The sequence below is a fragment of the Salvelinus alpinus genome, chromosome 13 (genome assembly GCF_045679555.1).
Source record: "Salvelinus alpinus chromosome 13, SLU_Salpinus.1, whole genome shotgun sequence".
NCBI classification, from domain to species: domain Eukaryota; kingdom Metazoa; phylum Chordata; class Actinopteri; order Salmoniformes; family Salmonidae; genus Salvelinus; species Salvelinus alpinus.
Genome location: NC_092098.1, coordinates 10,399,509 through 10,424,448, shown reverse-complemented (window position 1 = coordinate 10,424,448; position 24,940 = coordinate 10,399,509). Strand labels below are relative to the sequence as shown.

General features: G+C 43.2%; 2 protein-coding genes and 1 non-coding gene across 4 annotated transcripts; 1 reads left to right on the top strand and 2 right to left on the bottom strand.

Moving 5' to 3' along the window:
• Positions 1 to 276: 276 nt before the first annotated feature.
• On the top strand, positions 277 to 12,184 carry LOC139537024 (adhesion G-protein coupled receptor G2-like). Its single transcript, XM_071337829.1, has 24 exons — positions 277 to 393; positions 488 to 617; positions 723 to 802; positions 951 to 995; positions 1,104 to 1,171; positions 2,479 to 2,528; positions 2,701 to 2,740; positions 2,895 to 2,929; positions 3,056 to 3,183; positions 3,294 to 3,417; positions 3,613 to 4,406; positions 4,559 to 4,784; positions 5,064 to 5,217; positions 5,432 to 5,599; positions 5,732 to 5,854; positions 6,010 to 6,055; positions 6,907 to 7,010; positions 7,116 to 7,240; positions 7,366 to 7,637; positions 7,758 to 7,860; positions 8,081 to 8,364; positions 8,493 to 8,594; positions 8,709 to 8,864; positions 11,454 to 12,184. The coding sequence occupies exons 3-24, from the start codon at positions 769 to 771 to the stop codon at positions 11,561 to 11,563; spliced, it is 3,291 nt and encodes a 1,096-aa protein (XP_071193930.1). The 5' UTR covers positions 277 to 393; positions 488 to 617; positions 723 to 768; the 3' UTR covers positions 11,564 to 12,184.
• A 439-nt stretch (positions 12,185 to 12,623) lies between these two features.
• LOC139537023 (gamma-aminobutyric acid receptor subunit rho-3-like) lies at positions 12,624 to 23,714 on the bottom strand. Of its 2 annotated transcripts, none has more exons than XM_071337826.1 (9): positions 23,214 to 23,714; positions 22,057 to 22,169; positions 19,778 to 19,845; positions 18,819 to 19,042; positions 18,492 to 18,574; positions 17,757 to 17,894; positions 17,169 to 17,321; positions 14,767 to 14,960; positions 12,624 to 14,540 (listed from the first exon to the last, which is right to left on the bottom strand). In XM_071337826.1, exons 1-9 carry the CDS (start codon positions 23,354 to 23,356, stop codon positions 14,229 to 14,231), a joined length of 1,428 nt encoding a protein of 475 aa, XP_071193927.1. In that variant the 5' UTR covers positions 23,357 to 23,714; the 3' UTR covers positions 12,624 to 14,228. The 2 variants fall into 2 exon arrangements, with proteins under 2 accessions (XP_071193927.1, XP_071193928.1); XM_071337827.1 differs by lacking the exon at positions 23,214 to 23,714 and adding an exon at positions 22,834 to 23,207.
• LOC139538089 (U7 small nuclear RNA) lies at positions 16,084 to 16,136 on the bottom strand. The gene has a single exon (XR_011667662.1). It is a non-coding gene; the product is annotated as a U7 small nuclear RNA (small nuclear RNA).
• Positions 23,715 to 24,940: the final 1,226 nt, after the last annotated feature.

Here is a 24,940-nt window from a genome sequence, read left to right as displayed (position 1 = left end):
GGAAATATGACTGCCGCCAGCCTGTTTCAAGTAAGACTACATCTCTCTCCAGACAAACCTGCCTTAATGTGCATGTGAACCTAAGGGGGTACTTTTTCTTTTTCTGTGAAAGCATGTGAGTTGAATCAAAAGTCGTATCTTTACAGGACATTGAAGTGACATGCGTCAATAAAACGAGGATCAGGTTAGTTGAATACTAATTTCAATACTACAGTTCAGCATCCTCTGTCTCGCTCCACGTCTTAATACTGCCCCCTTATTCCTCCAGGAGGACTAACTGCACTGTGCTGCTGAAGCTGAGGAAGCCCACACCTCCCTGCTGTGTTCAGCGGGCCATTTGGTTGGCTGCGGAGAACAGCCCCATACGAGCCTATATTGTGGGAAATAGAGTGGGTGAGTGACACTGACCCGAATGTAAATCTGAAATCTCTCACAGAAATGTAAATATCCTTATCAGAGCCTCACGTCTGTTGCTTGTTGATTGTAGGTAAGGGTCTGTCTCATTGCGCAGGCCAACTGCCTCCATGTAATGGTTCTGCGAAGTGCAATGGCTCCCTCAATGGGACCCTCCCTCTCCCAAACACTTGTCAATCTCCAGGGCCTGTTAATATCTCATGGTAAGCTGGACAAGTACATACTATGCTGTTGTTTCTGTGTTTGTAGAATTTATATAGAATAAATAGGGTATCCATCTTCTCATACGAACATGTTTTATCTTACAGTGGACATTGCGGGACTGTTTATGTTCCTCTTGGGAATCAAACCCAAATGGACGATGGCAAGCCCCCTAAACCCCCCATCGGTATAAACGGTTTTATTTACCCATGTGATAATACTCATTATCCACATTTACACTGGCAAACAAATTAATTTGCCGTTTCAACCTTCGGTGGGTTTTTAAAACACATATGTGTCTGTATCTTGATAAGTACCGTATTCCTGCTTTTCAGAGGCGAAGATTTTCTGCAACTGCTCTGCTTATTCCGATGGTACAGGTAAGTGAAATATAAAAAAATCAACTGATGAGTTCGCTGATACTGCGACGGACCCACTTTTTCATCTCCCACCATGTGATAACTCTCTCTCCCTCCCTCTCTTTTTAGCTGCATGCTACACCTTGGACGTACAGATCACAGATTCTGCTATGCACATTTCAAACATCTTCTCTCTGGTGAGTTATGCAAATACAGGTAACTGCCAAAATAATGGAAACACTTGAGTAAATGAGGGATACAAAGTATATTGAAAGTGGGTGCTGCCACACACTGAGTTAATTAAGGAATCAACATCCCATCATGCTTAGGGTCATGTATAAAAATGCTGGGCAGGCCATTATTTTGGCTACCATGGCTATGCCCCCATAGGATGACAATGTTCCCATTCACAGGGCACAAGTGGTCACAGAATCTTTGTCGAGCATGAAAACGTAGCCATCTGTCACCAGATCTCAACCCAATTGAACACTCATGGGAGATTCTGGAGTGGTGCCTGAGACAGTGTTTTCCACCACCATCAACAAAACACCAAATTATGGAATTTCTTGTTGGAAGAATGGTGTCATATCCCTCCAATATTGTTCCAGACACTTGTGAAACCTATACCAAGGTCCATTGAAGCTGTGCTGGCTCGTGGTGGCCCAATGCCCTATTAAGACACTATGATGCTATTTCCTTTATTTTAGCAGTTACCTGTATGTGTATATATATATATGTGTGTGTGTGTGTGTGTGTGTGTGTGTGTGTGTGTGTGTGTGTGTGTGTGTGTGTGTGTGTGTGTGTGTGTGTGTGTGTGTGTGTGTGTGTGTGTGTGTGTGTGTGTGTGTGTGTGTGCTTGCGCACTGTCTGTGTGCATGCATATACACTGAGTGTACAAAACATTAGGAACACCTGCCTAATATTGAGTTGCACCCCATTTTGCCCTCAAGAACAGCCTCAATTCGTTGGGGCGTGTCTTCTACAATATGTTGAAAGCATTCCACAGGGAAGCTGACTCATATTGACTCCAATGCTTCCCACAGTTGTGTCAAGTTGGCTGGATATTCTTTAGGTTGTGGACCATTCTTACTTAACACACACAGGAAACTATTTTTGAGTGAAAAACCCAGCAGCGTTGCAGTTCTTGACACACTCAAACTGGTGCGCCTGGCACCTGCTACCATACCCCCTTCAACGGCACTTAATTCTTTTGTCTTATCCATTTACCCTCTGAATGGCACACCTACACAATCCATGCCTCAATTGTCTAAAGGTTAAAAAATCCTTCTTTAACCTGTCTCCTCCCCTTCATCTAGACTGATTGAAGTGGATTTAACAAGTGACATCGATAAGGGCTCATAGCTTTAACCTGGATTCACCTGGTCAGTCTTTGTCATGGAAAGAGCAGCTGTCCCTAATGTTTTGTCCACTCAGTGTATATATGTGTGTGTGTTTAAAACCTACCAGCCTGTATTAATTACTTCTTCATTCATACCTTCCCCAGGTTAAACAGCTAAGACATCCACCACCCTGTCACAACACCTCAGCGACAGAGTATGTCCTAATTTCTTCATTCGTTTTAATACAGTTTTCTCTCTGCTTAACGTCAAATATTCTCACACTTTCTAATTCGATCATTACAGCCTTAATGAACCCCAACAGTACCTATAGCACCATACCTCCCACACCACGTTTGATATTTTCCTGACATAATTCTCTGTTACAGTCCCCCTTGTCCTCTGCTCATCATATCGACTATCTTTCAGGTAATTTTGCATTGGGATAATAACCTAACACTACAATGAACTCTCATTGTTTTATGTTGCTCTGTAAATAAACCATATGCTAACTTATTGTCACACACTCTTGGTGTGACATCATTTGTGACCTTAAGACCTGTTCTGTGTTCTTTTCACACAGTATGCTAATGTGAAATGCTTTAGCACGGAGACAAAGTGAGTTCCCATAAATCCTTGCAGGCCCAACACCTTTACAGTACATTCAAGACAGCTGCCCTCGATGTGCAGTGACGCTGGTCTTAATACTTATTAATAACTATACTGTTACTGTTTTCTTACCAGTCTCCAAAGCTGCAGGGTTATCGTGGGCCTTGGCCATTCAGTGCCTATAAGTGCAGTCAGTACTGCATTGATGACTGTGTTCAGTGATGAGCATGGCATTGACTATGACGGAAAGGTGACACGAGCAGGTGAGTAGCCCTACCATGGAAAGTGGAGGCAGAGAGCATCTGTGTATTTGTTCATATACATTATACAGTATGTGTCTGGCTGCTTGTTTGTGTCCATATATCTAACACAGGAATTTGTAGCTGGCCAGGATCCAGTGGAGATCTATTGAATTCGACCTTCAGCTCGGCGGAGAGCAGCCTCAACCACTCGGAGTTCTGGACGACTGTAGAGGAGAGCCATGGCACATTTGTCTGGTCAGTCCAATCTGGCGTTGAGTGCTTCAAAGATGGCAAAACCCTTGTTACACATTTTGTAATCATGTAAAACACTGTAAATGATGGAGAGTAAGCACGTTGCACATTGTTATTTGTACATTTAAGTTGTAACACTTCATCAATTACTGTATATGCACTAAAGATGTACATTTATCTGTTCTTTTCTTTTTTTAGCAAACAAGGAGAAATTGTGTGTGTGCTCCCGAATGAAATGTGTGACAGATACCCCACACCTCCTCTCACTTCACCCAGCCCAATAGCCAACATTACTTTACCTGCAACAACAACACTGCCTCCTCCACCCAACACCACTCTACAACAAAACACCACCTCCCTCCCACTGAACACAACATTACCTCCACCAAACAGCACCTCTACAGCGCCAAATACTCCAACATCAGCTCCAAATACTACATCAGCAGCTCCAAATACTACATCAGCAGCTCCAAATACTACAACATCAGCTCCAAATACTCCAACATCAGCTCCAAATACTACATCAGCAGCTCCAAATACTACATCAGCAGCTCCAAATACTACATCAGCAGCTCCAAATACTACAACATCAGCTCCTAATACTACAACATCAGCTCCAAATACTACATCAGCAGCTCCAAATACTACAACATCAGCTCCTAATACTACAACATCAGCTCCAAATACTACATCAGCAGCTCCAAATACTACAACATCAGCTCCAAATACTACAACATCAGCTCCAAATACTACAACCTCAGCTCCAAATACTACAACATCAGCTCCTAGCACCATTGTCACAACACAAACTAACACAACGACAACCACCCACCCCATTCGTCCATCGCTAAACACCTCCACAACCAGGACCATTGCCACAACTATCCTGGGTAATACCACTGCAAACTCATCAACACCCGTCCTTCCTGTAAACACCGCAACAGCCTACCCAACAGCCTCCACCACGACAGCCGTGATAACAACCACCGCAGGTAACCACTGGGATCCTAACCCACTCTGACCTTTGATCTATACTTGTCATAGCTGCTGCTGTTACATTCATTTCCATTGAACATTTAGACCCATAGCCAAAGTTTCCCTCTGATAACATACTTGTTTTTTTTATGTATCCTTTTTCCCACAGCACAAAACACCACAGAAGCCAGTAGTGAAGAGCAGGTCAACCAGTTGCTGGATCTGACAAGTGACGTGTCCAAGCTCAACTCCTCCCAGGTGGACCAGCTGGTGTCCCAGCTAGAGGCCCTGCTGGCTGGGCCCAACGTCAGCCTGGCTCTGGGGAAAACCTCTGTCACGATTGTTAGCAACCTGCTGGGTGCCTCCTCTGACACCCTGGCCTCCTCCTCCACCAAGTGAGCTGACTGGAGCTAAACAATGTACAGTTGTTCAGGTGTGCTGCCTGTTGTGCTGCCTGTTGTGCTGCCTGTTGAGCTGCCTGTTGAGCTAACTGTTGAGCTAACTGTTGAGCTGCCTGTTGTGCTGCCTGTAGTGCTGCCTGTTGAGGTGTACCTGAAATGATTACTTATACAGAGCCTGTAAAGAGACTGTGGCTACATTTTCTAGAAACTGAAAGTTAACTTAGCAATGGCTTTGCTTGGCTGCACATCAGTAACAGTTAATTTTTCTACCAGGATCATTGGGATTGTTGATACTGTGGGCCTGAAGCTGGTCGTTCAGGAAGAGGCTACGATTTTAACCGAATCGGTCGCTCTCGCCGTCAAAACGGTGGACGGCACTAATTTCCAGCGAACATCTTTCTCCATCCGAGACCCCAACAGTGTGCAGGTATGACCTAAACCTTCTAGTAAGGAAACACTGAATAGGAAATACTGTAACCTTGGTTGCCCTCAAAATGCATGCAAATCTAATGTAAAACATCCTTCACTCTGCATGTATTATCTTTGCACAGTACAGTATGATCTGGTATGGTCTGGTAGGTCAACTCATAACCCCTGTTTATTGCTATGTTTTAACCATAGAGAAATGTGTCCCCTTGTAGATCCGTGGAGACAACAGAGCCAGGAGGAGTGTGAGAGCAGAGGCGTCCTCGCTCCCTCAGGGGTCTGTCACGTTCCCCTCTTCCCTCACAGCGAACCTCTCCCCTGAGCAGCAGCTACAGGCCTCCAGACTCCAGTTCAACTTCTACCAGAAGACCACTGTGTTCCAGGTACCCCAAACCATACCATATTCCACTGTACGATCTGCTAGAGTAGAATTGAACCCTGGCATAGTTGAAAAACCCCTACACCCCAGAGGACTAGTGTAGTAATTGTCAGATTCTTTCCATACTGTTTCTCAGGACCGAGCCCTGGGAGACAGCAAGCTGAATAGTGGAATCCTGGGGGCCAGTGTGGCCAACCTGTCAATCAAGTCTCTGCAGGAGGACGTGGTCATCACCCTGAGAAACACTGAACCTGTCTCAGTGAGTCAAGCAAACACACACTGTACATTTGAGTCAAAACCGTATTACCTACGTCCTGAATGTGGCATCTTTGAGAAAAGCATTTCATGTCTGTCACCTTGTTATCTCAATGAATCCTTGACACACTGTCTTCTATGGATCATTTGTCCACACAGGCACATTTCGTGGTGTCATGTGTTTTCTGGGACTTTGGCATGAATGGTAAGTGTTCCGCTTGTGTCTAATCAAAATCAGATGTTACGGTGAACGGCAGCTGGAGACTGACAGTGAAACGCTTACTTGCGTGGTCCTTTTCCACCAACGCAGAGCTAAAGATACAACATATAAAATAGAAATAGTGAGACGTGAAACAAATACACAGTGAATAACAATAAAGATTTAAAATGACATGGCTATGTACAGGGCGTACCAGTTGGTACCGAGTCGATGTGCAGGGGTACAAGGTGATTGAGGTAGCTATGTACATATAGGTAGGGGTAAAGTGACTGGGCAACAGGATTAGATAATAGACTGAGTTGTAGCATCAGCATATGTGGTGAGTGTGAAAGTGTATATGTGTGTGAGTGTGTGTGTGTGTGTGGCGTCAGTATGCATGTGCGCGCATGTTATGGGTGTGCGAGTGTATGTGTGTGTTGGTGTGTGTGTGTGTGTGTTTGGGTGTTAGTGTAAGTATGTGTGAGCGTGTGGGTAGACGCCAGTGTTGGTGCATAGAGTCAGTTCAAGAGAGTTAGTTAAAAAAAGGGTCAATGCAGGTAGTCCGGGTTGCCATATTATTAGCTATTTAGCTGCCTTGTTTAGAAGTCTCATGGCTTGGGGGTAGAAGCTGTTCAGGGTCCTGTTGGTTCCAAACTTGATGCACTAGTACCGCTTATCTTGCGGTAGCAGAGAGAACAGTATGACTTGGGTGACTGGAGTCTTTGCAAATGTTTTGGCCTTCCTCTGACACCGCCTGGTATAGAGGTCCTGGACGGCAGGGAGCTCGGACCCAGTGATGCATGAAACGAAGATTACCTCTTAAAATTAATAGAATTGTTTTAAAAAATCTCTGATAGGAGGCTCAGGAGGCTGGAACCGAGATGGCTGCTCTGTCAGGAACAGCACAGATAATGAGACTGTCTGTGCCTGCAACCATCTCACCTGCTTTGGTGTTCTACTGGTGAGTCCATTCTGAGATAGGGTTGTAATGGGATCTCTCCCATTCAGTCTTTGTCAACAGAATGATTTCATGTGTATAACATGTTTTTGGTGTTTCTTCTCACAGGACATGTCCAGAACGGGCATAACCAGTTGTCTCCAGGCCACAATCCTCACCTACATCACCTACATTGGCTGTGGTATCTCCGCCATCTTCCTCTCCATCACTCTGCTCACCTACCTGGCATTTGGGTGAGTCTGAGTGCAGGATATCCATGATGACACCCACCTGGAGGGCTGCTCTAAATACAAAGACATATAAACAAGCTCGAATCAATGAAATATCAATCTTAATACGTTTCGATGTGTTCCTGTAGGAAACTGCGTAAGGACATCCCATCTAAGATCCTGATCCAGCTGTGTGTGGCTCTGTTGTTTTTGAACCTGGTGTTCTTGGTGGATGGTTGGCTGGCCCTCTACCCTGACGCTGTGGGCCTCTGCATCTCCACCGCCTGGTTCCTGCATTACTTCCTGCTAGCTTCCTTCACCTGGATGGGTCTGGAGGCCGTCCACATGTACCTGGCCCTCGTCAAGGTCTTCAACACATACATACCACGTTACATGCTCAAGTTCTCGCTCCTTGGCTGGGGTAGGTGAAAAAATGATTCTGTCTTTTTTAAATTCTCATTAAAGTGAAGAACAGCCACCGTGTGCAAGTAAAAGTACCAGTTTCTTACAGTTCAATGTAGTCTGTTGTCTCTCAACCTAGGAACTCCACTCCTTGTGGTCATTGTAGTTATTGCCGTTGATAAGGACAACTACGGACTAGTTGGCTACGGAAAGTACATAGATGGCTCCCGCACAGATGACTTGTGAGTCCCATGCATTTTGTTCACTATTTAACAGTCTTTGTATGAATCGCGTGTATGTGCATCATGAAATGCATACTCACATTTGCGTAATAGGATAGCTGATACGTCTACACCTTATTATCCATATATATATATGATTTATACATGTTATATATATATGTTATATCTATGTTATACTGTATTGTAAGCCATATATCTTCTCTCCATTCTTCTCCCACAGCTGCTGGCTGAAGAACGATATTGCCTTCTACGTAACCGTTGTGGCTTATTTCTGTGTCATCTTCCTGATGAACCTCGTCATGTTTGTGGTAGTGATGGTTCAGCTGTGTCGGATAAAGAGGCAGAACCCCGACAACAAGAGGCACCGTGACGGGCTGCAGAACCTGCGCAGTGTGGTTGGAGTCACAGTACTCCTGGGTCTCACCTGGGGCTTTGCCTTCTTCGCCTGGGGGCCCGTCAACCTGCCCTTCATGTACCTCTTTTGCATCTTCAACTCCTTTCAAGGTGAGATTTAGAGCTCCTTCAGATTTGCCTAAATGCTGTATTCTCAGAGAGGACAAACGGCGTGTGGGGTTTCATGGGGAAGTGTGTAACCAGTTGGTACTTCATCTGGAGCTTGTGTCCTCTTGCAGGGTTCTTCATCTTTGTGTTCCACTGCGCTGTGAAGGAGAACGTGAGGAGGCAGTGGAGGACTTCTCTCTGCTGTGGTAGACTGAGACTGGTAGAGAACTCAGGTAAGACCTGTTGACCTACACCTTGCAAATAAACATGTGGTTTATTTATGAAATCACAGTGCTCTAGGTTAAAAGAGCAGAACGTTTCATCTCATTCTTCTTTTCTCATCACAGAGTGGAGCCGCACCGCAACACAGAAGACAGGGAAGAAGTCATTGCCAGTGACCAGAGCCACGTCCCTCCACTCCGACAACTCCTTCCAGTTCAACAATTCCTCCATCTTCTCCTTCTTGTCCAATGACTCCTCAGAGCGACCCAGTGGAGGAATAGGTAGGCATTGGGAACCAGGGAGGGGGAATCAGGGTTTGTTAACAACCAATATGAGTCAGAAAACAGTGAAGAAATATTTATTTTTTTACATGCTGATCTACTCTTGTGTCATGTCATCGTATTAAAACCATTGTATGCAGAGCTGGGGATGGTTAGCAAGCCTTCATCTCCATATCACTAATTACCTATGTAACCTCTAAACTCTGTGACGGGCTCTGAGATGACCTTTTCCCTTTGACATCCTTTTACCCAGAATTGGAGCTAGCTATCTGGTTCGAGCTCTGGCTACAGCTATAGAAGCTCAGTTCTTTTAGCCTCTTACTGATGGTGCACAGTGTCTGGTGTGTGTTTGAATGTTTCCGTATCCGTGCAAGGTTGCGTGTCTATGTGTGTGTGTGGCGTACTCTACAGCAGTGGTGTAAAGTACTTAGGTAAAAATACTTTAAGGTACTACTTAAGTAGTTTTTGGGGTATTTGTACTTTACTTTACTATTTATATTTTGACAACTTTTACTTTTAATTCACTACATTCCTGAGAAAATAAGGTACTTTTTACTCCATACATTTTCTTTGACACCCAAAAGTACAATTTGAATGCTTAGGAGTACAGGACAATGGTTCAATTCACGCACTTGTCAAGAGAACGTCCATAGTCATCCCTATTGCTTCTGATCTAGCAGATTCACTAAACACAAATACTTAGTTTGTAAATGATATCTGAGTGTTGGAGTGTGCCCCTGGCTGTCAAGAAATAATAACAATAAGGAAATAGTGCCGTCTCATTTGCTTAATATAAGGAATTTGATGTATAGCATGTATTTATGACAATTGACTACTTTTTCTACCACTGTACTTAGGTACATTTAAAACCAGATACTTTTAGACTTTTACTCAAGTAGTATTTTACTGGGTGACTTTCACTTTTACTTGAGGTATCTTTACTTTTACTCAATTATGACAAACGAGTACTTTTTCTACCTCTGCTCTACAGTAGGATTAGTCAGCTGAACCAAGCCAATCAAATGGTTACTGCATCTAACTGCACCCCCACCAATACCTCTGGCTTAGTTGCGGCTTCCCTGATTCCATCGGTCATATGTGACACTGCTCCCTTGTTGCTTGTTTTCTTTTCTTCATGAAAAATGCCTGTCATCGGTTCTGCTGCCAGACATTGGAAAGGATGTCATACATTTAGTTATAAACAGTGAATCACCAGAATCAATTGGCCCTTGAATATAGGACACTGGAAGTCTATCCACCATAACTAACTGACTTTATATGTGGTCCTTCAACGCAGAGGAGTTCATCTCAGAAATACATGACCAGAGGTATGTGGACACCTGCTCGTCGAAATCTCATTCCAAAGTCATGGGCATTAATATGGAGTTGGTCCCCCCTTTGCTGCTATAACAGCCTCCACTCTTCTGGGAAGGCTTTCCGCTCGAACATTGCTGCGGGGACTTGCCACCATTCAGCCACAAGAGCATTAGGTTGGCCACTGATGTTGGGCGATTAGGCCTGACTCGAAGTTGGTATTCCAATTCATCCCAAAGGTGTTTGATGGGGTTGAGGTCAGGGCTCTGTGCAGGAACTCTGTCAAGTTCTTCCACACCGATCTCAACAAACCATTTCTGTATGGACCTCGCTTTGTCATGCTGAAACAGGAAAGGGCCCTCCCTAAACTATTGCTAAAAAGTTGGAAGCACAGAATTGTCTAGAATGTCATTGTATGCTGTAGTGATAAGATTTCCCTTCACTGGAACTAAGGTGCCTAGCACGAACCATAAAAAACAGCCCCAGACCATTATTCCTCCTCCACCAAACTTTACAGTTAGCACTATGCATTCGGGGAGGTAGCGTTCTCCTGGCATCCGCCAAACCCATATTCGTCCGTCGGACTGCCAGATGGTGAAGCGTGATTTAACACTCCAGAGAATGCGTTTCCACTGCTCCAAAGTCCAATGGTGGCGAGCTTTACACCACTCCAATCAACGCTTGGCATTGCACATGGTGAGCTTAGGCTTGTGTGCGGTTGCTTGGCCATGGAAACCCATTTCATGAAGCTCCCGACTAACCGTTCTTGTGCTGACATTGCTTCCATAGGCAGTTTGGAACTCGATAGTGAGTGTTGTAACCAAGGACAGACAATTTTTATACGCTTCAGCACTCGGCGGTCCGTTCTGTGAGCTTGTGTATGCCTACCACTTTGCGGCCGAGCCGTTGTTGCTTGTAGACGTTTACGCTTCACAATAACAGCACTTACAGTTGACCGGGGCAGCTCTAGCAGGGCAGAACTTTTACGAACTGACTTGTTGTAAAGGTGGCATCCTTTGACGGTGCCACATTGGCCTTACTGAAGAGCTCAGTGACTTTCATTCTACTGACAATGTTTGTCTATGGAGATTGCATGGCTGTGTGCTCAATTTTATACACCTGTCAGCAACAGGTGCGGCTGAAATAGCCGACTCCATGAATTTGAAGGAGTGTCCACATCCTTTTGTATATATATATATATAGTGTCCCTCTAATGATTTGGATACAGTAACTTGTGTGCAGGATAAGCTGTAACTCTGATGTGTCCTATTGCAGGTAGTCCATTTGATGACAGATCCATCACTGCCCTGGAAGAGCCCAACGCAGACGTGGTTCTCAACGAGATAAACAGCCAGTTTAGGAGTCAGAGTTCGAGAGCACCCTGACACCTGTGAAAAACTAGTGGCTCTATTCGAATTTGTATCACTGAAGGTCACGTTGCAGATTGCGCAATAGAAATATCAAGGTCATTTCCGATTGCGCCGACATATGCAGCGTTTACCGTGAATGCCGTCTTGGCTAACGCGGGAACGTTGCCTTTAAATTTCAATCACGCTGTAACGCTGAACTTCTGCGATGCGGATTGAATAGAGGCCTCCAGGTAGGCTGGTGGGGGAAGGGACTTACGTGACACGGTGTGTTTCATAATAGTTTTGAAGAATATATGAAATAGTTGCATGTTAGTGTTGCATTTTGTAGTTTAACGGAAAGGTGTGACAGATCACACTGAAGAGATGGGACATCACCAAAGAGCTAGCATGCTCATGGATTCCATCTGGTTGACCTGGCAATACTATCATGAACTCGCCTGGGCTGGTACCTATGATTGTGAATAATGCATGTACTGAAAGGGTATCTAGCACAGAGAAAACCCCCACTCATAGATCCCGATGAGGTGCATCCTTTGACCGCATTCTACATACTTCATTGTTTTTCTCTGCATTCTTCAGACACGTAAGTTAACTGAAGGTTAAATAAAAAAATATACAAAAATAAGCTAATACCAACACTGTGTCACTATCTGTTTTCATTTTTAAGATTTAGCTCTTTTATACTCTATTCAGAATCAAGATATTTTCATGAGATGTACAGTACCAGTCAAAGCTTGGACACACACATTCCAGGTGACTACCGTATGAAGCTGGTTGAGAGAATGCCAAGAGTGTGCAAAGCTGTCATCAAGGCAAAGGGTGGCAACTTTGAAGAATCTGAAATATAAAATATATTTTGATTTTGTTTAACACTTTTTTGGTTATTACATGATTCCATATGTGTTATTTCATAGTGTTGATGTCTTCACTATTATTCTACAATGTAGAAAATAGTAAAAATAAAGAAAAACCTTTGAATGAGTAGGTGTGTCTAAACCTTTGACTGGTACTGTATGTTCATTTTTTAAAGAGTCATCACAATAATGAATGTATAATTTCACCAATAACAAATGTATAAATTAAAATAAATGTTTTATTTTAAGCTAATATGATATAGTATATTTTACTTATATTCACTGATTTGACAGACACATGCATGTATACATTCATTTTCATGCACATTTAAATTCATACTACTCACATTAACTAAATGTATAAACCAGTGGACAAAAAACAACTGTCCATTACAGTTAGGGTTGCAAACGGAGAGTATATTACTGGAAACTTTCAAAGTTGACCTTTAAACTACCAGAATTTTTGTAGTAACTTTTTAAAGGATTAAATGTAATTTATCGCAAGACATCTGGTGGCCCTTTTGGGTACTTCAGATTACCACAGGTGTCTGTCATTATCTCTGGCCATCTGTGTGGCCTTATCACATGTAAAACATTTAAAATACTAAAATAAGATGATTCTAACATTATACAAATCTGTAAAACATTATCCTAAATATAAACCAGCAACTTAATGAATACCATTGGTGTTTAATATGAGAGTTTCAGCATCAAATAACCTTTATATTTTCTTTACACACTTTTATTTATTTTACTATTTCAATATGTACTTGTACATTTTTTGGAGCCAAACTGGTTGCAGTTGTGAAAAAGTCAATAGTTGGAAGAGTTGCAGAGTTTCAGAGTTAATTGAAAATAATGTCATTGGTTGATTAGATGCTTTTTTAAATTAAATTAGGCGATTTTCTCTCGAACCATAGTCTATCTACTAGAAATTCATGGACAATATGGACACATATATAAAAAAATATTACTACATATGAATAAACTTTTTCCAAAGTTATTCAAGTATAAATTACCAAAGTTACCATTGCCATAGATTACCTGTTAATTAATCTGGCAATTTTGGTAAATTACCAGTATGCAACCCTAATTACAATAGAAACACTCCCATGAACAGTACCACCAACTTCCCACCTGAACCCAGATTTCTAATAAAAAGCAGGTTTACTCAATAGTCTCTTTTCTTCAGTTGGGCTTGACTGTCCAAAACTCCCACGATACACTCTGGTAGACACCAATGGTTAAGGTCATTATCCAATGGGTGGCAGAATACAACGGCTAGATGATGATGCTGTTGTCAGTGTGAATAACCTATTAGATGATGTATGGTAGTATAATTCTGCAGTATAATTCTGCAATATAGTTCTGTAGTATAGCTATGTAGTGTAGTTATGCAGTGTAGTTCTGTAGTATAGTTCTGTAGTATAGGTTTCTAGTATAGTTATGCAGTGTAGTTCTGTAGTATAGTTCTGTAGTATAGCTATGTAGTGTAGTTACGCAGTGTAGTTATGTAGTATAGCTATGTAGTGTAGGTGTGCAGTGTAGTTCTGTAGTATAGTTACATAGTATAGTTTTCTAGTATAGTTATGCAGTGTAGTTCTGTAGTATAGTTCTGTAGTGTAGTTATCTAGTATGGTTATGGAATATAGTTCTCTAGTATGGTTCTCTAGTATGGTTATGTAGTATGGTTCTGTAGTATGGTTTTCTAGTATGGTTTTTCAGAGTAGTTCTGCAGTGTAGTTCTGCAGTATAGTTCTCTAGTGTAGTTCTGCAGTGTAGTACTGCAGTGTAGTTCTGTCCATCTTTATTAGTAGAGTACACACTCATGAGTACAGGCTCCAGTAGATGATGTTGAACATCAGGTAAGTCATGGGGAAGACGACTCTGGAGTAGGAGTCAATCATGTAGCTGTTACTCATGATGAAGCTGAGGTTGTGTTTGATGGATTTTTTGCGTCGTAGCCTGGTGCCCTCTGTGGGTGGGGGCTCTGCAGCAGAGTTCCTGGACGTGGCTGTCCGACTCCGCTCTGTGTTGGGGGTGCTGAGGAGCTCTGGGAAGGGTGTCAGGTCAATGTCATTGTCATGGTAACATCCGTCAAAAGCCATAGTTTGAGTGGCATTGAAATCTGCAGGGATCTGTGGAGAGAGGAGGGAGTTTATGGTACATGATTTTCTGACTGTGGAACACATTAAGACCAGTAGGGGGAGATACAGACATAGTTAGTGTCACAGCCTAATTTGGTGCCATTATTGTGGCTCTGACATTGTGGTAGCATGGGTATATTCCATATTTTATAATACACCACTTTACAAGAACCCAACTGTGACTTATTTGACCCCATACTCTATAAGTTTCAGTGACCTTTCCCCCCTTGAGCTTCTTCATCTCCTCCACCGTGGTGAAGTAGTTGACAGCGGCGTACTCAATGACGGACAGGAAGACGAACAGAAAGCTGGCCCACAGGTAGATGTCCACAGCTTTTACATAAGACACCTGAGGCATGGAGGCTGACACGCCTGTGATGATGGTGGACATGGTCAGAACTGTTGTGATACCTGGATGGGGGGAGAAAGAAAAGGGAGATTAGTTGATTATTAAGTTGATAAGGTATACATTTTTAAAGCCTTCTTTAACCACCCAACCTTTCGGCCTTTGATGATGAAAAGAGGGTGGGGCAAATGCATGGAAAATAATTAGCTGTGTGGGGGTTTAGCATAGATGGATGGAAAGTCAAACAAGGGCTAGAGAAAACCGTATAGCAGCTACATCCCACTGGGCACAAACTGGTTGAATAAACGCTGTTCCAACGTCATTTGTAAATGTATCGTGACGTGGAATCTACGTTAAATATACATTGGATTGGAAAAAAAGGCATCAACTTTTGTTTTGAGGCTGATATTTAAAAATACAGGACTATGTCAACATAGACAAACCTTGTATAATATAGGTTGAATTTGTATCTTTGAAACAACGTCAGACCTTTAACGTTAAATCCACTATAAAAAAATACATAAGCTGGGAGAATTGATCTATATCTACAGCAAACTTTTTCTCCACAATTTCGTGATATCCAATTGATAGTTACAGTCTTGTCCCATCACTGCAAATCCCGTATGGACTTGGGAGAGGCGAAGGTCGAGAACCATGCGTCCTCCGAAACACGACCCTGCCAAGCTGCACTGTTTCTTGACACACTGCTCGCTTAACCCGGAAGCCAGCCGCACCAAAGTGTTGGAGGAAACACCATACAACTGGCGACCGAATTCAGCTTGCAGGCACCTGGCACGCCACAAGGAGTCGCTAGAGCTTAATGGGACAAGGACATCCCGGCTGGCCAAACCCTCCCCTAACCCAGACGACGCTGGGCCAATCATGGGTCTCCTGGTCACGGCTGGCTCAGATGGAACTATCCAAGTAGTAGACACATGTAAATGTTGATATTTGGTTGTGGTGTCAACCAAAGACAATTCAATATTACTTTTCTAATAAAGAAAAGAGCCTAAAGTTAAGGCTATCTTACAAGCAAATAATTGTATTTATTGAACCTTTATTTAACCAGGCAAGTCAATTAAGAACAAAACTAATGTGACATTCAACCTTAAAATATGTTTTTGTGGACTGTAGTATACTGTAGTATTTACTGTAGTGTTTTTGTGTTATTATCTTTGCCATAGAAGTGTGGACTTTCTCCTTGAGGAAACCTACTAGAAAAATACTGAAAGAGCACATTTTCCAAAACCTGTAGGTAGGATTGGAGTCTGAACGAATAGTTCAGCGCTTCTGCTCTTTTCTATAACGTGTATGGAACACAATCTATGGTCTATACTTGGCATGTACTTATGGGTGGCACAAATTGTGATATGGCGGAGGGGAATAGGCAGGGTATATGCAAATTCAATATTGTAGTACTGACTTTAGTTAAAGAAGTGTAGTGTTTTTTGGGGGGGGATAATACTGTAGTATTTACAATAGTATTCTACTACAACATTATATAGTAAGTACTACACATGATCGAAGGATACTACAGTATGTAGTATAGTATTTTACACTATACTACAGTTTACTACATAATTCTACAGCAAGTACTGTAGTATTGAGTGTTGCAGAGTGAAATAAGGCCAGCCTTTGTTACGGCATCATGATCCTCCAGCGACCTGCCGTACTCCCAGCACACTCCACGCCACCCCCCCACCCCCCACCCCACCCCCCTCACACACACACACACCCTGCTGCATTAGCAAAGTCAACATCTATTCACAAATCTGAGTGCAGCATTTACTCTCTCCTTTTATCTCGCTCTCTCTTGCTCTTCCCCCGCCCTCCCCTTTTCTCTTTCTTTCCTACACAAATACACAAACAAGCTCTGACACACATGCACACACAGGGACCACGCAAGGTACAGGTGACTTTAGTCATGCGCAGAACTGAAACGCTTTGTCACTGTGCTCAGTTTCAGTTGTCCTCTCTCTGGGTTAATGAGTCTCTGTCAAAGCAGCAGGCTCACATTCACTCGCCCACATAAAAGGAACACAACAGGAAATTGTTGCACAACCCCCCCCCCCCCCCCCTTTCACCTTACAGTAACAGACATGGCTGAGAAAGGTAAAGCCTCACCACCCACTTTACTTTCTGGAGATGAATCAAGTATGTTGTACAGAAAATGATGGCTTTGTGATCTGTCTCTGCTCAGTCTTTAAGCTTTGATTATTTTATGGAGATCCCCCTCAAAACTCCACATACTAGTGAGAGTATCAGTACTGTACCCAGTGACACTCTGGCAGGCACAGCCCTCCTGTCAATCCAGAAGGACACCCAGGAGAGCATCACCATCAGCATGGTGGGAAAATAGGTCTGCAGCATGAAGAAGAAGATGTGCCTCCTGAGGATGAAGTTTATGTAGAGCCTGTTATACCAACCTGAGAGAGAGAGAGCAAGAGAGAGCGAGAGAGAGAGAGCGAGAGAGAGCGAGAGAAGGGCTCTGATATCTCGTTTTTGGTGGAACAGTTTACTCACCATCCTTCTGGGTAATCAGAGGTCATGATGAAACACAGGAGGGTATCTAGTCAAAATTATAGTCACATGGGACATCACATGGCTATGATGTAATGGACACTAGAACTACTGAGAGTTGGGCAGGATTCCACACTGACACTCTGTGGAGGAAAATCTCCTAACCTCTCCCTGTCCTCAGACTGTCAGAGTGGAATCAGAAGCAGGAGGGTTTGGGGTGTTGGCTTTGGATCTTACAGAGACGTTTTACGTAATAATAAGGAGGAGTTGGACTGCGGAGTAGGACAGAGAAACAGCACTGTAGGCCACTATGCACCAGGCTAGAAAACAAGCACACATACCCGTGCTGCTGTAGAAGGCAAGCCCGTAGGAAGGGTGGAATTCTTCAATAAAAAACTGCGAGAGAACGATCTCGTCAGTCCTTAATGAATCGTTCCCGTTCTTCCAGTAGAGCATGAGGTCGTTCTCATTGTACGCGTCTTCAAGAGAGGAGAGAACAGGGGAGAAGGTGACTCCTTCATGAGGCCTCTCTTAGAAGAATCATGGGCTAGGTCCCTCAGAGGAGAGGAGACACTGAGATTCACTACTACCACCTCTCGTCTGAGACCAGACCCATGCTTTCTGTGTGTGTGTGTTTGCGTGTGTGTGTGTGCGTGCGTGTTCGTTTGCCGATCATTTGTGTGTGTCTGTCTGTTTGTCTGTGTGTCTGTGTTCTAATCTGGGTAAGGTGCACTGCCTCCTGAGGTTGGGTTTTAACACAATCATGACAATTGCAACATCAGTGTGATAGAATGTCTCTGATGAGCAACGACCGACTTCAATTTAACTGTAGCTGCTGCTCCTTATCAGGAGCTTATACATCCTTATAAATCCTGCATCAAAAAGACATGCATTAGAGACACAAACTGACCTGACCCCGACTTTTGTATGTTGTTTAACCTATATGAAAAGAGGAGGGTCAATGCTACCATATTACGTGCTTATTGTGTTGTACGTAGACATATGTTCGGTATATGTGAGGACGTACATGGCATTACACCCAGGGCAACCACATAGCCTTATTGTATTATACTCACAGCTCTCCAGTTCCAGAGAGCATTTCTGTGTGTCCAAAGGAAAGCTACTGAAGTCCATGGCGCAAAGAGCAGTCACAGTGATCCTGAAACACAGGGCCTAGTTAATGATACAGCAGTTGCAGAAAACATAACGTGGTCTGCAGAGAGATCAGAACTCTCTGTGATAGGCGACGCACTTCCTCTTTTCTTGTTGATATTGTAGGCTGGAAGACACAAGATGGTCTACTCCCCCGTGTTTCTTATGTGTACAAAGCACCAATGCTATAGAATAGTACATGCTAAAGGCCTTATGGTCCCTGTGTTAAAGGAGGGCCATCCTCCGTGTACCTGACACTGTAGAGAATGTTGCCGTCAGGGTACACCCTCAACATGATGTTCTCCATGGTCGTGTCATGGATGAAGGAGCGTTTGGAGTGGACAAAGAACACATCCGGCACCCAGATCTTCTTCACCAGCCGAGCGTCAAATGTCCGGCTCTTTTTGCTGCTGGAAGGAAAGGCCAGCCGATCGTCCTGCCAGTAGTGTCTCAGGTACAGAGTCATGGTGAAGTCCTGCACAAACACACCAAAGCTCAGGTCCAATGGACAAACGATCACATAATCAAAACGTGTGTAATTGCGCAATGACAGCAGTAAGACTCAATAATGGTTCACCCAGATTCTTTGTATATAGGGTGACGAGCGACAGGATCATGCAGGTTAATAGTGTTTACAGTGCTAGTGTTAATTGTGACCAGAACATCAATGATCCATTAAAGTTAGAGTCTAGAACATCGTGGAAACAATAACATAACAATAAAGGGGTCATCCTGCCTCTGTTTTGGTAAAAAGCTGAGGGAGGGGCGTGGAGAAATGTGACCACTCTGAAAGGGACGCAAGGACTGACCATCCATGATATCAAAATTATAGTTTGAAACGTGTTTGGAGGCTATATAGTGTTTGTTTACATTTACATTGTTTACAAACATTGGAGTAAAACAACGTATTATTCTGGGTTCTGACGGGGTATGACAGTATGACTAAGCTTATGAGGCATTTATAAGTTATATTCTTCAAGAATTAACAGGTATAAAAGAAATTTGTAGCAACTAAGTATTCTAGCTTCAAAATCAATATATGTTTTGATTGTTACCCCCCGACATTACATTGGGGCCAATAGAGTGGAACGGGGTTCCAGTATGAAAAAGAGCATGAGAAGTTGTCTCACTGTGTGGGAGAAAGAGAGTGAATGGCAGTGTGTTAGTCACGTACACACACACACCGTTTAAGATCCTTGTAGACACTTACCATGTTGACTTCAGATATACTGTCAATGCTTTCCACCTGCACGTCTATGCCCACAGGAATAGCTGCCCCTACAGGGGTGAAGAAACAGCCCGAATCAGTAAACAGCTTGAGATTTCATACGTCAACCCTGACAGGGCAAGCACATTGAATGTTAGGCTTTAGGCGTGTCATAGTCATATGGTAGTCATGAAGCAAGGCCTTAGAATGTCTGACTCAGCCGGGAAACGATCTTTTATGACCTCACTGGTTTTGATTAGCCTAAGACCTATCACCCATATATCATCTCATCTGTCTGCATGTGGTCTTACTTACACCAGGTTTCATTTAAATTTAAATATCCTCTTTAAGACCTAAATATTTGTAAATCAACCCAAACACTATAAAGTTAAGACAAACAGATAGTCAATAAGAGAAAACCCCAAACAATGGTTTCACAGAGGATCTTGGCGCTATGCTGGGTCTCAAAGGACATCCTGAAACCCTGTGGTCCCACTGGAGGCTGTGGTGTTGAAGGACTACATCAACTAAGCCCTATGTTGTGATAATCCTGTCCATTTCCATGTAGATGCAGGGTCATGACATCACTCTTCATGCTAAACACAGCTGCAGGCTAATGGGATCCCACACAACGTCAAAGACACACCAGTAGTCCCACACCTCCCCTCCAGACAGACACAGCCTTCTCCTCACTCAGGGACGCAAGAGATGCCGTGTCACCAATCTCATGAATGCCTTTTCTCTCCTTATCTCCTTTCCTTCATAAATCCTAATCGTATAATACCTATTGCATTAATCTACAATCAAGTCACAGCCATCTGTAATCACAGCCTTGGTCAGGAGGATTTCCTGATCATGTGACCAGTCCAGAAATAGCTAAAAAAAGGGTTCTTCAGCTGTCCTTAATTTCAATTCCACCAAATCTACCGTTGTCTGTGACCTGCCCAATTTAATTTCAATGTTGCAGGGATTATCTTCCTCAATCAACCCCACGACGCTTAGACCACACAGACACAAACACAGACAACGCACATGGATAGTTCGGAATAGAAAACGTTCAAATGGAAACACAAATGGACAGAAATCCATAACATGCCATCACACTAGATTTACAAATATGTACCTAAACAGTCATTAGTACTGCCTACGACGTAGAATGTTATGTAAATACATGTTTCAATGACAGTTGATTTACAGTGGGACCCCACACACTGACACACATGCAAGCATTCATAAACGTGATCAATAGTTCATTATACACTGGGTGGTTTGAGCCCTGAACGCTGATTGGCTGAAAGCCATGGTATATCAGACTGTATACCACAGGTATGACGAAACATTCCTTTTTACTGCTCTAATTACGTTGGTAACCAGTTTATAATAGCAATAAGGCACCTTGGGGTCTGTGGTAATATACCACAGCTAAGGGCTGTATCCAGTAGAGTAGTGGCCTGAGGGAACACACTTCATGTGTTGTGAAAAGGGTTATGAAATGAAATCTCACGGAATATTTTGAATTGTATATAACTGCCATAATGCTGCCTTGGCAGCATCTAATGGGGATCCTTAATAAATACAAATACAAAATCCAGGCACTCCGCGTTGCGTTGTGCATAAGAACAGCCCTTAGCCGTGTTATATTGGCCATATACCACACCCCATCGGGCCTTATTGCTTAAATCTAAAACTGTCTGATCATCACCCAATGAACACACTGCTGTAGTACTATATGCATGGAACTCTTTGCTGTCCTGGACTTTCCAATAAGATGCAGCATTTGGTATTGTTTCAGAAAGCGTGGCCCATAATCCAGATTACTCTAGTTCTAAAAACATCTGTGTACTCGGCCGCAGGCTGTCATTGTCTGCTAGGCTCTGCAGACAATCTGGGTCAGTGACTTTTTGGGGGGGATGGGGTGTTATCAAAGATGACACTATAACCTACATTCTGTTCCAGGAGAGAGAATATAAGTTAGCGTCAAATGCTGCCTCTTACAGAACCTAAACTCTGTGGCACGTTATGGACTATCTATAATTCTATATCTGTAACAAATGATGGTAGGTAGAGCTCTATTACTCCCCCCTCTCTTTCCTCTTCCCTCTCTCTGATAATGACCCTTGATTTTCCCCATTCAGGCTTAATTAATGAGTCCAACCCAACACGTGGTGGGAAAAAGCACACACACACCCAGTCACATCCAAACCGCACATTATCATAGTTCAACCACATGAAAATATGTCGATTGCCCACCAGGCCAAAGGATATTGGGTGGGTGGTCTTACCTCCAAAGCCAGGCCGCATTGCAAAGTCATGGTCCTCGATACGGAGCAGCTGTTCAGATTTAATTAGCAGGGACTTGGTGCTGTCAGACTTTTTCATCTTGAAGTCTATTCGTCTGCGGCGCAAAGAGGACACAGATCAGCATATCAGATGTTTTATTTCCTAAGAAATACACACTCACACCAAATGGCACTCGCACGTGCACACACGCGCACACACACACACACTAAAGGAAGCAACATCTGCTCTGGGGTTTTTGCTGTTGAGAATAATTAACTGCACTTTAACCATCTGATTAAAACCAAAAGTAAGAGTATACGTGACGTGAGAGCTCTTCGCTAATGATTTAGCAGCAAACTGAGTCAGTGCTATGATGGTTCAATAATTGGTCCTGGGAGATTATATAGACTTCCCAAAGCTCGCACATAACAGTTAGTCTGGGTCAAAGGACATAATGAATACCTCCAATTTGGTTGACAACACACTCTGCATCATCACTCGCAAAGTTTCTAAATAGCCTCATACGATAAACTTCCGTAAACTGATATTCTCATTTTCATAAGACATAAACATGTCTGCTCTAACAAATCATTCCCATACCACCCAAACACAATCATCTTCCCTATTATTGCAAATGATACTCAAGTGTACAGTCCAACCCCTTATTAACACAACTCCCCCCTATCATTACCCACAAACTACTGCTTTTCTCTTACGGGGTGCCCCCACCAAAACACAGCTTCCCTGACATTACCTCTAAGCCCCTGTGGTCACCTCACCTGCCCTTTATCCAGAATGCACTGCTGTAATGTCATCCGTCCCAGCACACATTGGAGATCACGCATGCCACCATGGTAAATTCACCATCAATATTCAATTTTTTTCTTGAATTCATAAAGATTAGATTAATACCAACAATCCATGAATAGTACTATGTGATGAACAATACATCTCTCCAAAATAACCTTTGAACCATATCAATCAGAAAACAGATCAACAGAACAGTAACATCCTGTGGTGTGTGTATTACCAAATGTAACTTTCTACCAGAACTAAACACAAACCAGTTTCAAACCAAACAGAACAGATAAGCAAACTGATCCCTTGACAAGAACATAACACAACTCCAGTGGGACCGCACCCCTAAACTCTGGCTCACCCTCCATGTTGGTTCTTGCTGTTCTCCCCAAGGTACACGTCCTTGTGCCTCCTCTTGTTGGGTTGGTGGCTGCCGTTGAGTAGTGTGACAGGCCACAGCCAGGCCAGGCACATCAGCCTGAAGGCCAGGAGCACCAGGTTCATGTCTGAGGCTGGAAGAGCAGAAGCAACCAGGAGGTGCTCCCACTGCGTCTTGAGTCTATCTCCCAGAAATCCTCCAGGTCAGTGGGACGCCACGACTGTCCCCGTCCGGCGGCCCATCCATATCCCAGCAGCAACCATATACACCTCACCAAAAACACATGCAGAGCTCTGAAAGATCTGTGTTATCCAACCCTCTGTTACACGCTGCACGTTGATCCAAGCATCCAATGATCGGCTCCAGTGCCACAAAACGTTCCCCCAGCTTGTGTTTTCGCCTGCCCGTGCCCTAGTGCCAGTTCCCCTGACTCGTGTTTCTATGCTACTCAGGGCACATCCTGTTGTTCCTGCCCTCCTCTCTCCACTCCCTCTGATTAAAATCAAATATCAATATATTCATATAATGACAAAGGAATGACGTTAATTCCTCTGTAATCTTCTTATCTGTGGTCGCTGAAATCTTTCAGTAACCTACAAACTGGAGCCAGGGGAGGGCGGGGTGTGGATAATACAACCAACAGTTTCTAATCATGATTTTTTCCCCCCCAGATAAAAATAAAAAGCTTGTAGCCCACATTCAGTGTATGCATCAAGGGTTTTCCATGGAATTGCATGAGGATTGTGATGGCAACAGGAATAGATTTCAACACACAGTGATCTTCAGAAGTATTGGGACAGTGACACATTTTTGTTGTTGTTTTGGCTCTGTACTCCAGCAGTTTGGATTTTAACTGATACCAAAAGTATTGGGACAAATTCACTTATAGGTGTATAACCTTCTTTGGTATAGGGGGCAGCATTTTCACTTTTGGATGAATTTCGTGCCCATAGTGAACTGCCTCCTTCTCTGTCCCACATGCAAATATATGCATATTATTATTACTATTGGATAGAAAACACTCTGAAGTTTCTAAAACTGTTTGAATGATGTCTGTGAGTATAACAGAACTCATATGGCAGGCAAAAACCTGAAAAAAAAATAATAATAACCAAACAGGAAGTGAAGATTCTGAGAGTGGTCGTTGTTAAAGTCATCGCCTATTCAATTCCCTGTAATATATGGATCTGTTTGCACTTCATACGCCTTCCACTAGATGTCAACAGTCAGTAGAACGTGGAATGAAGCTTATGCTGTGTTGTGGGACCGGATGGGAGGGGAATGAGTCAGTGGTCTGGCAGATTGCCAGTTCTTGGTCACGCGCTTTCCTCATTATATCGTCTTGCGTTCCATTACTTATAGAGACTGAAAATAATTCTCCGGTTGGAACCTTATTGGATATAAATGATAACAACATCCTGAAGATTGATTCTCTACTAAGTTTGACCAGTTTATTCGACCTGGAATATAACTTTTTGAAGTTTTCGTCCGACGTTTGCCTGCAACTGCGCGAGCGTTTGGACACGTGTACTACACATGCTAGCAAAATTAGCTAATTGGACATAAGTAATGGACAATATCGAACAAAACAATGATTTATTGTGGAACTAGGATTCCTGGCACTGCATTCTGATGAAGATAATCAAAGGTAAGGGAATATTTATGATGTAATTTCGTATCTGTTGACTCCAACATGGCGGAGAAATGTT